At 44.2% G+C, this 12,390-nt stretch overlaps 1 protein-coding gene and 1 long non-coding RNA gene across 5 annotated transcripts in view; both read left to right on the forward strand.

Annotated features, from left to right (window-relative positions):
- The window catches only part of LOC109292869, a 5,926-nt gene extending 4,026 nt beyond the window's left edge, over positions 1-1,900 (forward strand). The window contains exon 2 of the long non-coding RNA XR_002096192.1: positions 227-1,900. This is a non-coding gene — a long non-coding RNA (uncharacterized LOC109292869). The remainder of the gene's footprint in view (positions 1-226) is intronic.
- STXBP1 (syntaxin binding protein 1) overlaps positions 1-6,767 on the forward strand; it is a 101,527-nt gene extending 94,760 nt beyond the window's left edge. For 2 of the 4 annotated variants that reach the window (XM_019510491.1, XM_019510492.1), the window contains exon 21: positions 4,547-4,632. Coding sequence is in view for 2 of the 4 variants with exons in the window: in XM_019510493.1 (XP_019366038.1) it covers positions 4,547-4,629 (83 nt within the window). In the remaining 2 variants the exon portion in view is untranslated. Of the gene's footprint in view, positions 1-4,546 lie in introns of all 4 variants that reach the window. The other 2 variants (XM_019510493.1, XM_019510494.1) reach the window with 1 other exon arrangement.
- Positions 6,768-12,390: the final 5,623 nt, after the last annotated feature.

Here is a 12,390-nt window from a genome sequence, read left to right on the forward strand (position 1 = left end):
CATAAGGAAGAATTTCTTTACTGTCCGAGCCCCCAAGGTCTGGAACAGCCTGCCATCAGAGGTGGTTCAAGCACCTATATTGAACACCTTCAAGAGCAAATTGGATGCTTATCTTGCCGGGATCCTATGACCCCAGCTGACTTCTTGACCTTTGGGTGGGGGGCTGAACTCAATGATCTTCCGAGGTCCCTTCCAGCCCTAATGTCTATGAAATCTATGAAATGAGTATAGCTAACCTTGATTTTCAAATGTTTGGCATAGCAATGCTGCAATATCGCAGGCAGGTGCCTTGGGAACCCTCGGTCTTTCAAGGCATTTTGTAGCAGATAATTTTCTTGAGAGCCATGCAACAAAGTTGAGAGTGGGGCTCGCCAGCTGCTCTGGTCATGGAGAGTTTCCACATCTTGCCAGTTGAATTTCTCTCCAAAAAGAGCAGCTCAGCCTGCCTAAACTGGCTGGCACACGGGTGAAAACCAAGGCAAGCTGGAAATGTGGTTTCCTTCCATTGATTGCTCTATCCCTGGTGGTTCATGAGCAGGAGAGCAAGGAGCCTGGGGAGAAAAGGGAAGATGAGTCCTTAATTCCATTGGCTCCAGAAGAAAACATTCCCTCTAGTGTTGATCTGTTGTGTGTGGCTGAGTTTTCCTCAAACTGCCTCTCTCTGCTGTGTTATACTAGCTGTCCATGTCAGAAGGAGCAGGATTAAATGGAGTGAAAGGACTGTGTTTATTCCCCTTATAGTCTTTATGGAGCAACATATCATCTACAAGGGAACTTCTCTGTGCTACGTAGAGAACATAGAGTGCAAGGAAGTTCTGTGTTCATGAGCCGCAGTTGGCGAGGTGCATCCATGGATTAGGATGAGCAGAACCACTGTGCATCTGCTCCCTCTCCCTTATGCTATAATTACTCAGCCAGAGAGAAAGTGTTCTAGAGAGCACCCATGCTTAGCCTGAACAAGGAGGCACCTACACCCAGAGTCAGAGGAAGTGCTTTGCATTAACACAGTTATTGGTTCAATACAGTAGGCTCCTTCCTTCCCCATAACTGATGTGATGGAGAGGGTGGGGACTGAGTATCTTTGGGGGAAAGGGAGCTAGCTGCTAGGCCAAAGTTTAGGTGATGGCTGGACTCAACCATGGATATAAGTTTAATGAACCTCATCCTAATCCTTACGTCCCCCTTCATCAGGACAAAAAAAAAGAAGATAAAACAGGGCAAGGTGAGCAGCACCAGCTCCAAAGATGCCCCTAGCCAACAACACATAGTGATATGAGGGTCAGGATTCCTTTATTTACAAGAAAGGGGAGTGTAAAGAGCTTTTGTGTTGTGTACGTTATACAAGGGAAATCCAGTGCCCAAGCACCAGAGCCAGCCCTGGCTCAGGGCTAGATCTTATAAGGTCCCCATTATAATGAATCCTGAGTAGTTTCTGGGTCTGCATGAGGAAGGGAATGGAAGCTGATGAACAATTTGGGGTTGGGCTTTCTTTGTGAACAGTGTAAGAGTGAGAACAAAGGCTTAATTCTGATGCCACTTACACCAGGGTAAATCAGGAGTAACTGTGTTGAAGCCAATGGACTTCAACTGATGTGAAATCAGCATGAGTGAAATCAGAATCCAGCCCCAAGCCCCAAGCAAACCCAGGTGGGAAATCTTGTTTCTCTGTAAGAGCACTGGGATGTGATCCTGACATCTTCGCAGGAGAACAAAGCAAGTGAACAGAATGTAGTAGTATATACTGTGCATGTAATGACTGGGTGGGCCTAGGCCGTATCTAACATATAAAGGTGTTTAATTTATACACATGCTCTGGAGGCATTTTGGGGGGGGGTGTAGTGCAGCTCTGAGATCCATAGTAATTAAAAGTTCCTGGAGCATCATGCGTATCAACGTCCTGTACTGAAAAATGGTTGTCGGGTGCTTTGAGCTAAAGCTCATCAAATGCTGACACGCATGATGCTGGAGTCTGCTGGAACGCGGTAATTTCCACGCTCCAGTAGACTCAATGAATTGAGTCTGCACCAATGCTCTGAAATTTCAGTGCATTGGAGCAGGCTCCCTGCACTTGTATAGCAGCCCTAAGTGCAGCACTATGGCAAGCAGCTGTGGGTTTAGGTATATAAGAGGGGCAGATCTGATGTGTCAGAAAGTGCTGGTTAAATTTTTCTAACAAGGGGGCCTAGGTCCAGGCCAGCTCTATAATAGCAAAACACAGCCCTCATTGTCAGCAGTTAGTCAAGGCCACATAAGAACATAAGCAGTGTCATACTGGGTCAGATCAATGGTCCACCTAGCCAGCATCCTGTCTTCCACAGAGGCAGGAGTGAATGCTTTAGAGGGAGAGCATATGACAGGGTATATAGGGAGTGATATATCTCATGTCTCTGGCATCTCCCATCTATTGGTTTAGAAATGTCAGAGGATACAACCCAACTTTCTTCTTGATAGCTATTAACAGATCTATCATCCTTGAATTTCTCTAGTTCTTTTCTGAACCTGGCTATGCTTTCTACTTTTATACCTTCCTGTGGCCATGCTGCATAAAAAAAAGAACTTAAGAACTTTCTCTTGTTAGTTTTAGACCTGTTTCCTGTTGATCTCAGTGGGTGCTATCTAGATCTGGGATTCTGGGACTTAGCCTCCCAGGATACAATCATGGTGCAAGGCTGGGGTGGTAGGATGCTGCTCCCCATCCCAGGGAAAACATGGGGCACTGCAGAGCCACCACTCTACTGTGCTTCCATGGCAGGAAATCCTAGCATTTATTTTCATGTGGGAGGCAGTTCTAGAGAAAGCAACATGTAGGGGTAGAAGCTGAAAGCAGGTAGGAATGAGGTACACCAGAGGCAAGCCAGAGAAATGGCACATCTGAAAACTAGGGACTTTTCCACTGGCACCACTGAGGTAGGATTTAGGACCGCCATCTCAGTTACACTTGTACAAGAGTGAAATGTTCCACAGAAGTTGTGGAGTTGCAATGGATTCCCACATGTGGGAAGGAGCGAAATCCAGCCTGGTTTCCCTGTGAAACTGTTTCTAAGCCAGGCATCTCCATGCACTTTATTGAAAAACATTAGAATTTGGCAGTGCAGTAACAAGAGTGTTCAAATAACCTAGACCACATGCAAGGTATGGTTAAGCATACAGCTGGAGATTTGACATGCTGACTGGTAAAGCAAAGGACTGAGCTGCGTGGAAAGCTGGGAAAGGCTCCCGTTGTGAAAGTTTTTGTTGTGAAAGAACTTACCTAAGTTCCCTGCATCCTTTCCCCGCTTTTCTTCTTCTCTAGCCTGTTCCAGCATCTCCCATCATAGCAGCCAAAGTGTGAGTGGCCCGTCCGATAGCCTCCTTCATCCAAGGATGCTGTTTGCTCCAGGCAGAAGAAACCAGGCTCCTCTTATGTCTCACAGTCACACCAATACTTTTATTCCCACCCAGCCTGTAGAGACTTAGGCACAGCTCCCAGCTGAAGGTTTTGTCTGTCAACAGATTTTTAAGTCTGGCTTGCAGCTACCTTCCGTCCCCCTCCACACCTCTTCTCCATGCCTCAAGGAATGCACATTTTCAAGCACCGACACTGTTTCATTTGATTCTTCTTTCCCACCCGAGATGGTGGTGGTGGGGGGAGGGAGCCTTTCTTTGAAGGCCACCACTGCATGAGCAGCCCTCGTGCTCCACACACCATGCTCGCCGCTCCACAGTCAGCACCGTTTTGTTGACTCAAAGTCCATGATCCCACCACACGTTCCATGCATCATTCTGTTGCTGCACCTCGCTGTGCTAACAGGCCTCCATATGTTTCTTTTTTGCTTTTCTCCTTTTTATGCAGTAGAAATACTCTTAATTCCATAGGCTTAACATTTTGCAAGCATTTCAGTAATGTACCGTGCTACCTATCGAAGGTAAGACTACAAACAGCAGAGATGGACTCATCGCCTCTCCCAGGCAGTCACTGTCACTAAGGGAGGGCGGGCAGATGCACTAGCGTGGGGTTGCCTTCCAAGGGCTCATGCACGCCTCTCTCACACAACGTCTCATGTTCTCTCTCCTTTCTCTCCCTGGCTTCAAGAGAGGTAGTGCCTACAGGGTATGCTGTATGGCCAGAGCAATCCCGCTGTGTCTGCCATTTCCCATCAAAACCCTGTGCCAACTATAGACACGAGAAGCCAGAGCCACCCCTTCTGCTGAACTTGGGGGCTCAGGCTTCAAGCCATAGGCTTGTTTCACAAACAAGTGGACTCGGTGTCTGTAGAGCTGTATACCACTCTTCTGTGATGGCAGACTGTACTGTGCTCTGGCTAGCCATCCAAAATCCCCTGAAGGGAACTAATTCCCTCCTAAGCAACAGGCCCCCAAGTACCTACCTTAAATCCATCCCTGCCAAATGCCTTGTGCTGCCTCAACCATCACTGTGGCGGGGAGCCTTGGCCACCCAAGACCTTCCATATTCGGTAGCGTATAGGCATGACTGTAGAGCAAAAGCCACCAAACTGGCCTTTCAGACTTCTAACTTTCTCTTCTTCCTTCCTTCCACCTCCCACAGGGTCCACTCACATCCTCACTCCACAGAAACTGCTGGACACGCTGAAGAAACTGAATAAAACAGATGAAGAAAGCAGCAGTTAAAAAACAAAACAAAGCAAATGAAACAATGATGAAAATCAACTTCCCAGCTCATGGCTGCCCTCCCGTTAGCTGTCCCATTAAACGTTACTTTGCTGAATCATGGGTCCATCTCCCACTCCAAGCCAAGCTTTCTCTCCTGTTCTTGTGTTGAAAAACCTTCCCCTAGTCCCTCCCTGCCCTCATCCCTCATTTTAACCACAGGGAGGGAATAAAAAGTATGCATTGTGTTAAAAAGAAAAATATATTCTATATATAGATATTAAAAAAACCCACCAAAACCAACTCATTTTCAAGTAACCCATTTACCCATTGCTAGAGAAAATTTTTTCCAAATGTTTTTTTTTCCCCCCTTCCTTCTTCTGTATGGATGGATGGATGCGCCTGAATTATTTATGGCTATGTGATCTTGTACCTAACCCAGATGTAAACCTGAATGCGCCGTGTGGGAATTTGCTCAAGTTTGAAATTGGTAGAGTTCTTTTTTTGTTGCTGCTGTCAGTGTTTTTCCTTGGTTTTCCTTTGGGGCGGGGAGGGGGAGGTTCTTGAATGTGTAGTTTTTTGTGTTCGTGGAGGAATATGTTAAATTGAGGGTCACCCATGATTCCTGTCCTCCGCTCCTCTGGGGCTTACCCTCTGGACAGATGTTGAGGTGGGCACACATCTGGACAAATCAATCATGTGAGTGCTGAAGAGTTGGCCTCTGGCTTTGAATGTCTAGATGGGGCTTCTGGGAGCAGCCAATCAGGACTTTATGTACTGGAATGTTGCGTTAGATTTGCAATAACCAATCAGCTCATTGGCTTATCTGGTCTGGTGTCCCGACTGACAGTGACCAATAGCTGATGCTAATCAAAGGAAGGCAAAAAGCCTCATGGTGCATTTAACTAATGCAAGGAAAAGGGCAAGGAAAATATCTTACCTTCTTTCAGGGATTGTGCTGCTGTGAACAGGCATTAGTTTTTAATGAAAAATGTGATCCTAGACACAATTCACAGAGAGAAAGGAGGCACATTTAAAAGTGCGGCCCCTTAGCATAATAACTGCCATAGAAAAGGCCAGACCTGTCCAGGCTTGCTGGTGCCTCAGTTTCCTTGCAGTGGAGGGCTGCAAACTCTCCATGCCCTTTCTACCAACACTTTAACCCCTTTCCTTTCTGACTTCAGTTTGGCGTATTCCTTAAAGACAATTAAAACACTGGATATTTTGTTTTGAAATGTGTGGGGTCAAAAAGTCTCTCTTTGCTTGCAAAAAATAAATGAATAAAGAAACAAACCAAGGCCATTTATATCTCAGTATTGAACTTATGTTTAAAAAAAAAGAATAATAAAAAAAAAAAAGGCCGTTGTCTTCTTGGTTTCGTCTTGAGGTCCCCTCTGCAGTCCTGCACTGACCCATGTAGCACGCCTCTGCCATTTGTTTTTGCTGTTGTCGTCCAGTAGTGAAATGTTGATGACTGTGGAAGTCGCCAAAACTCCCTCTGGCCCTCCTAAGTCTCTCCAGCCTGTCCCTATCTCACAGCGGACTGTGTGTATATTAATTAATGTGTCTTGTGATGTTCTTACAAGCTTGGTGTATAGTGGTTTAACAAGACCTTTTTATTTTTAAATTATTCCTCCTTTCTTTCTAGCCCTGCCTCCTGCGTTAGATGCACTGCAATATTTTTGGGTCTTTTTTTGAAGGCATTGAACCCATCCCTACCTCCCATTAAGCCTTCTCTCCCTTGGCTCATTGATGTTTAGGTTTCTTCTTCTCATCTCCCCTTTGTTCCTTGCCCATAAAGTTAAATATATATTTTTAGGGCAAAGGCTGTATACATTTGCACTGATATTTATTGGTTCCCCTCCTGTTCCTTTTGATTTTCTTTTTTTCTCTTAATTAGCAATGCAAATGCTTCAGGATCTTATATGTTGGACATATTTTCTTTTTTCTGTTACAGTTATTTATATAAAAATAATTTATCAAAATGGAAAATTAAAAAAAAACTAGTCTGTCTTGGAACTCGTTTACCTGAAATTATTGGAATCTAAATGTTTGAAAGTGTTGAAGCACAAACATGTATCATCTCTGTATATCTGTTCTTATGTACTAAAGCACTTGAGTCAATAAATAAATGCGCTCCCATACATGGTGCAAAAGGCTGTCTAGGATGTTGTGCGTTTTGACTGGCTGGGAAGGAAAGGGGGCTTGGAGAGATCATCACAATCAATGATAGGGCTGGTTACAATGGGATGAAGGAGAATTGCAAACTTCTGATGATTTTTCCCTTTGTTGGACTGACGGTTCATTTTCTCAGTTTCCATCCATAAGCTGCTAGCCAAAAAAGGGGGCAAAATAATTTATGAATGTCTTCAATCCATTCCCCTCTTCTGACCCCCCTTCATTTTTCTGGAAACTTTTCAAGGAGATAAAAGATTATACACATTTCAAGCAATTCTAGCTGAGTTTTCTGGCTAGACGCACAGGTTGGCTTCATGGAGGTGAGAGTACCGGCCCATCAGGGCTGGCACAGAACCCCCTTGTAATGCATTGGTAATAACACCCAGTTTGTGGGCCATGCCTCCTGCAGGAGCATTTTGCTGTCTACAAGAACATATACGCTTTGAAGTGCCGCCCATGTAGACACAGCTATGCCAACAAAGTTTAGCACTGGTACAAAAAACCCCCATCCTCACAAATACATTGCCTGATGCTGTTACTGCAGCAGGATCAGCAGAGCCTTCCCTAAATGCAGAATCCAGACCAAGATTTGGAGAGACTCCATGTGATGTTGCTATGACTGGGTTTGTCATTCTGGACCACCCCAGGCTATGGTAGCTTTGCTCCAGTGGAGGTGGTTCTGTGGTCTCTGCTATGAGGTCCTCTTATTTCCCTAGCCACAGAGAAACAGTGAGTGCAAAGTTGATTTCCTTACCTTAATTCCTTCAGGAAATCAAAGCTGATTTCCTTCCTCTTTGTTGTCACACATTAGCTGCTTTGTTACTGTTGGGTAGCTGCCTACAGTGGTTTGTTTTCATTTATATAACAACAATTAGAAAGTTTGCAAAACAGCATACTGATATTTATGATGAGATGCCAAGGGTGGAAAAGCAGAGGGCATATAAATGTGACTGTGTCTACTTAGCGATCCCAGACCCTCTGCAGGATGCAAGTTAGATGGAGGAGATCCTACCTGAATGGCACAGAAACTCTCAGGCCTTGACAGCATTTCTTCATCCACATGCCACGAGGGGGCACCCCACGCCACCTTCCTGCACAGCGAGTATATGCCTTACTACTGCTGGCGGGAAAGATGGCATAAACCAAAGAGCCAGATTTAAAAGAGAAGTATGTGGCAGTTCTCCATCCCTCTCCCTTGTTTTCCATACCAGTCCTCCTTTTACAGAGAGACAAACAATGCCAGTTGGCTTGCTAGCTTAGGATCACAAACAAGACCAAAAGGGACTTGCTTAAGTTGTCTGATACAAGCTCTGGACATCCTGCTGACTGTACAATAAGGATGAAGCATTTTGGCCACCTGATTGCAAATGAGGCACCTGTACCCATTAGACAAAGTTGTGGGAGCAGACGTGACTCCCTTAAGCAGAGGAGACTATTTGATGTGGTGGGATTAGCAGAGCCAAGTGAAGGTCTCAGCCCATCTGTCCTGAGATGGAGCGTTGCCACAGCTCTTGGCTCCTACTACACGCCATACTGACTGTTGCGTATCTGCAGGTTCCTAGCAACAGCAGACTCCATGTGGCCTAATATGTTCTCCCCTTTTCCTTGTTTTAATGGGCTTAGATGAATAGAGAATGTTTCATTTTGGAAGGGTATTGAGCTGGAGGGTTGGACATATGGAAACACCTGAAACAGTTCTTTTTATCCCTGAAATGCCCAAGAACCCATGTACCGCAGGTTTGTCTAGGCTTGCACTTTCTGTTTAAGAGATGCCAGCCTCGCCAGGGTAACCAGGTTGCCTAGATTCCAAACACAGTCACCAGGTGAAAAGTGAAGTCTTTGGAGTTTTTGGTGTGGAAAGCAAAACTGAAGCTACAACTTGGGAGAAAGGCTGTGTGGCTTAACGGGACACTAGTCAGCCAGTGGTCTTTGTTTCAAAGTGCCTAACAAGATCTTCAGAAGTACCTTGGTATCAACATAGTAATACCTAGAAGACCCTGAAAGTCAGGATGTGCCTCTGACCTGTTGTGTGATCTTGAACAAGTGATTTTCCCTTTCTCGCCCACCCATGATCTGATTCTTTGGTGGAGGGGCTGCTTCTTACTATTTATATGTACAGCACCTAGCCACATTCAGTCTTCATTTTAGTTGGGATCTTCAGGCAGTACCCAAATACAAATACTGATTAGGCTGGATGGTGATGTTTCCTGAAGCACAGAGACGTGTCCAAAAACACGAGAGACTTGCTTTTACAAAACAAACAAAACAGAATTTATTTCCTTAAAAAATAGGCAATCATTTCATTACAAAATACTGTCCAAATGACTCTGCTAGATTATTACAAAATGAGAGATGCAGAAAATGTAACCTTCATTTCTGGTTATTGCATTTCAATAGAATTAAGTATCCACACACGTGCACACACTAATTTCTTGCACTCTCCCAGCGAGGCTGGGTTAATCACAGTTTCCTGGTTTCAATAGCTCAAGCTGCTCTTGGCCATAGTACAACTTGCTTTGCAATAAGAAAACAAGCACATGTGCAAAATTTAAAGCTGCTTTAAGCAGGTGCAACTCCTGCAGAGTTGATGATGTTGCACCCTTAAATACTGGGCCCGAATTTGGCCCACCCAATGGAAGCTGCTTCTAGCAAAGTCTTAACTCACACAGATCAACTTTGCTCTGAGCAGACCTTTCCTATTAAACAGGAACTGCTGTTTGCTACAGCGGATGTACCGAAAAGGGCCTCTCTCTCCCTCCCTGACAACATACCAGTATGTTGTCAGTGGGTTCCAGTGACCATGGGCGGAGCTATGCAAGCATGCACATGCATGCACACCCTCATAAGAGGTTAATCTTAAGAGATGATGTGAAAGTATCCCTGACTCAAGGGAGGTCTGCTCTCTATTTTGATTTGAAGACCATCTCTGTTAAGCAACCCTGTTTTTTCAATGTTTTTTGAAACAGGCTTCACTGTTGATGGTGTGATGGATCAACCATAACTTCCTCTTACCCTGTGATTCAGTCCGTGGTGGGACAACTTCTTCGGAGTCCCCACAAGTTCCCTAAAATGAGCAGGACCTCCTGATTTGCCTTCTGCATTAAAAACAGTCACCACTGGGTTTATTATATATTAAAAAACAATGTTTTAAAATGGACAGTTGGGGTAAGACCTATGTATAGAGAAAGTCACACAGATTGGGTCACTTGCAGGTGCCCCTTTCCTTAAGATGCCGTCGGGCATCCTGATAGGCATCCAAAAATCACCATTTGCTTTGAAAATCTTGTCTGCATACAAACCTGCATTGGTTTCACTCAAGATGTGATTTTAAACCCATGCAACAACACTAACACAGGTATGCATATGTATGTGTGTGAGAGAGAGAGAGAGAGAGAGCATTCTTAATTGGTATAAAGCTGGCTGAGAGCAGATTAGCTCATGTTCGTTGTATCTTGATATCAGACGGATTTAAATCACTATAAAGTGTCCACATGAGGGTTTAGTTGAACTGGTGTTCAATCAAATCAGTGCAACGTCTATGTGTAGACCAGCATGACTAGCTGACTCTCTTGCAAACCTTCCAACGCCAGTTTATTGTATGCTGGTTTCATTTTTGGCTCATGAACTCAGGACAATTTTCAAAGACGATTCTACATCTCACTTCCTCTCTGAATGGGAAACCAGAGTCCGAGTTCTACTTGCAGCCTCCATTCTCTCCTGGATTCTCCTAGGGCTTATGTGGCACATGGGGTTGTCCAGCTCAAGTGTTGAAAGTAATGGCCAGATGCTCTCTGAGCTGCTGCTTTAGCAGCTACAGTTAAGTACCATGTTTAGTGGTTGAGTGTGAGTGACCCCTTCACAAAACGTCTGCCTCTGCTGCAATAAGGAAAGGATCTTGCTAGAATGGAAGCTTTCAGAGTTCAGTCTGGGAACCAGATCCATTTTAAACAGGATAAAGCACTTCACAGTGCTGGGCAGGGAGCAATCCTGGGATGTATCCTCATGCAGAGAATCTCCTGTGCAGAAAATCCAACCTCCTTTGATCCATGCTAACCTACCCTCTGGCAAGAGAAACACAGCCTCAACAGTGCCTGACCCCTTCTGCAAAGCCCCATCAGCTCCATAAGCTGCTGGGTTATGCTGATACTGCACAACCTCAGAAACAAAGGCGCTTGCCCCAGCTCCCTGGGGTGGCTGTGTGACTTTCTGACTACTCATCTAACAAGCCCCAGCATATACACTGTATTGGCACAGACAAACACCATTATAAGTTAGAGAGGAGTTTGCTTAATGCACCTTCTGATGCATTTAAACACATGCACATTTGGATCAGTTTAAAAAACAAAACAATAAATTATATATAAAACGTCAAGTGCCCTAAGGACTATTTTGAGAAATATATAAACACACACACACATATCCAAGGCCAGAGAAAGAGAGCAAGTTGACCTCACCAGCTACCAAATGAGAAATACTGACTGTATCAACATACCGAGTGGAGTATCTTTAAAGGAATCAATTCAGCTTGATAAAAGTCAAACCTTAAAACTAACTGGACAGGAAAGCACATGTGGTTTTATAAGGAGGAAACATTCAACTTGGCCTCTGATTTATAGGAGGGTTAATTATTAAAAAACAAAACGGGAATTTAAAAACCTAGATCACAATCCTGAAAATGAGACCTGGGTAGATATATAGCTTAGACTCCTATATCTCTATAAAAGCACGCTGACTGTAGTATAAGTGGTTAAAAATTCTTGTTTGAAACTTTTTTTTGAAGTGCTTTTCTTCAAAAATGATTGACTGTGCAGATTTTCTTAAAATGTTGACTTCTTAAAAATAGTTTTTGGTTCTCAGTGATTTTTCAGTTGTTTAGTTATTAATCGCCTTTCTCTCTCTTTTCTCCCCTTGCCCTTTTTCAAAACGCAAGAAAAAGGGAGGGGGATTATTAAAAACAGGAGGGGAAAAAAGATTTTGGGTTCCTTCACCTGCCAATAGGCTTGAAAAAAAATAAGTTTTTCACCAAAAATATAAAAAAAGTGATTTTTTCCTAGTACCTCTTCATGGTTGTTTTTGACCACCTCAATAAATAGGGCTCCATGCCCATAGCTTTGAGTGCAGGACTGGTTACCTTTGTCATTCTGAAATGTTTGTGAAAGTAAAAACTGAATGCCAATGAGAACCATATTAAAACAAACAAAACATCCATGGAGCATTATAAACTGCCCAAGCCACTGGCTGAGCACACTGGGCTTCCGCTGAGTTCAAGAAGGCAGAACGATGGCTACCTTCCCGAATCAGGCGTCGGGAACAGAAAATGCAACTGACCCTCCACGTTTCCTCCTCCCCTCCAAAACCCCAGGTGTGAATGAAAGCATTTTAAAAACTGCTACAAATTATTTTGACTGCATTATCTGACGTGCTCATTCATTTAAGCCTCTTTCCGCTACCTGATCCTTTCCCAGTGGTGCACTGCACATCCTAAGGCACTCAAACAGTTAACGGGCATGCAACTGCATCTTTGGAAAGTGTTAAACAAGGCTGGATTAATCCCCGGTCTAATGAGGATGGTGCCTAGGGGGTTAGACTGATGGGAGCGTCCTA

The sequence above is a fragment of the Gavialis gangeticus genome, unplaced genomic scaffold, assembly GCF_001723915.1.
Source record: "Gavialis gangeticus isolate Ggan-Ray unplaced genomic scaffold, GavGan_comp1, whole genome shotgun sequence".
Classification (NCBI taxonomy): Eukaryota; Metazoa; Chordata; order Crocodylia; family Gavialidae; genus Gavialis; species Gavialis gangeticus.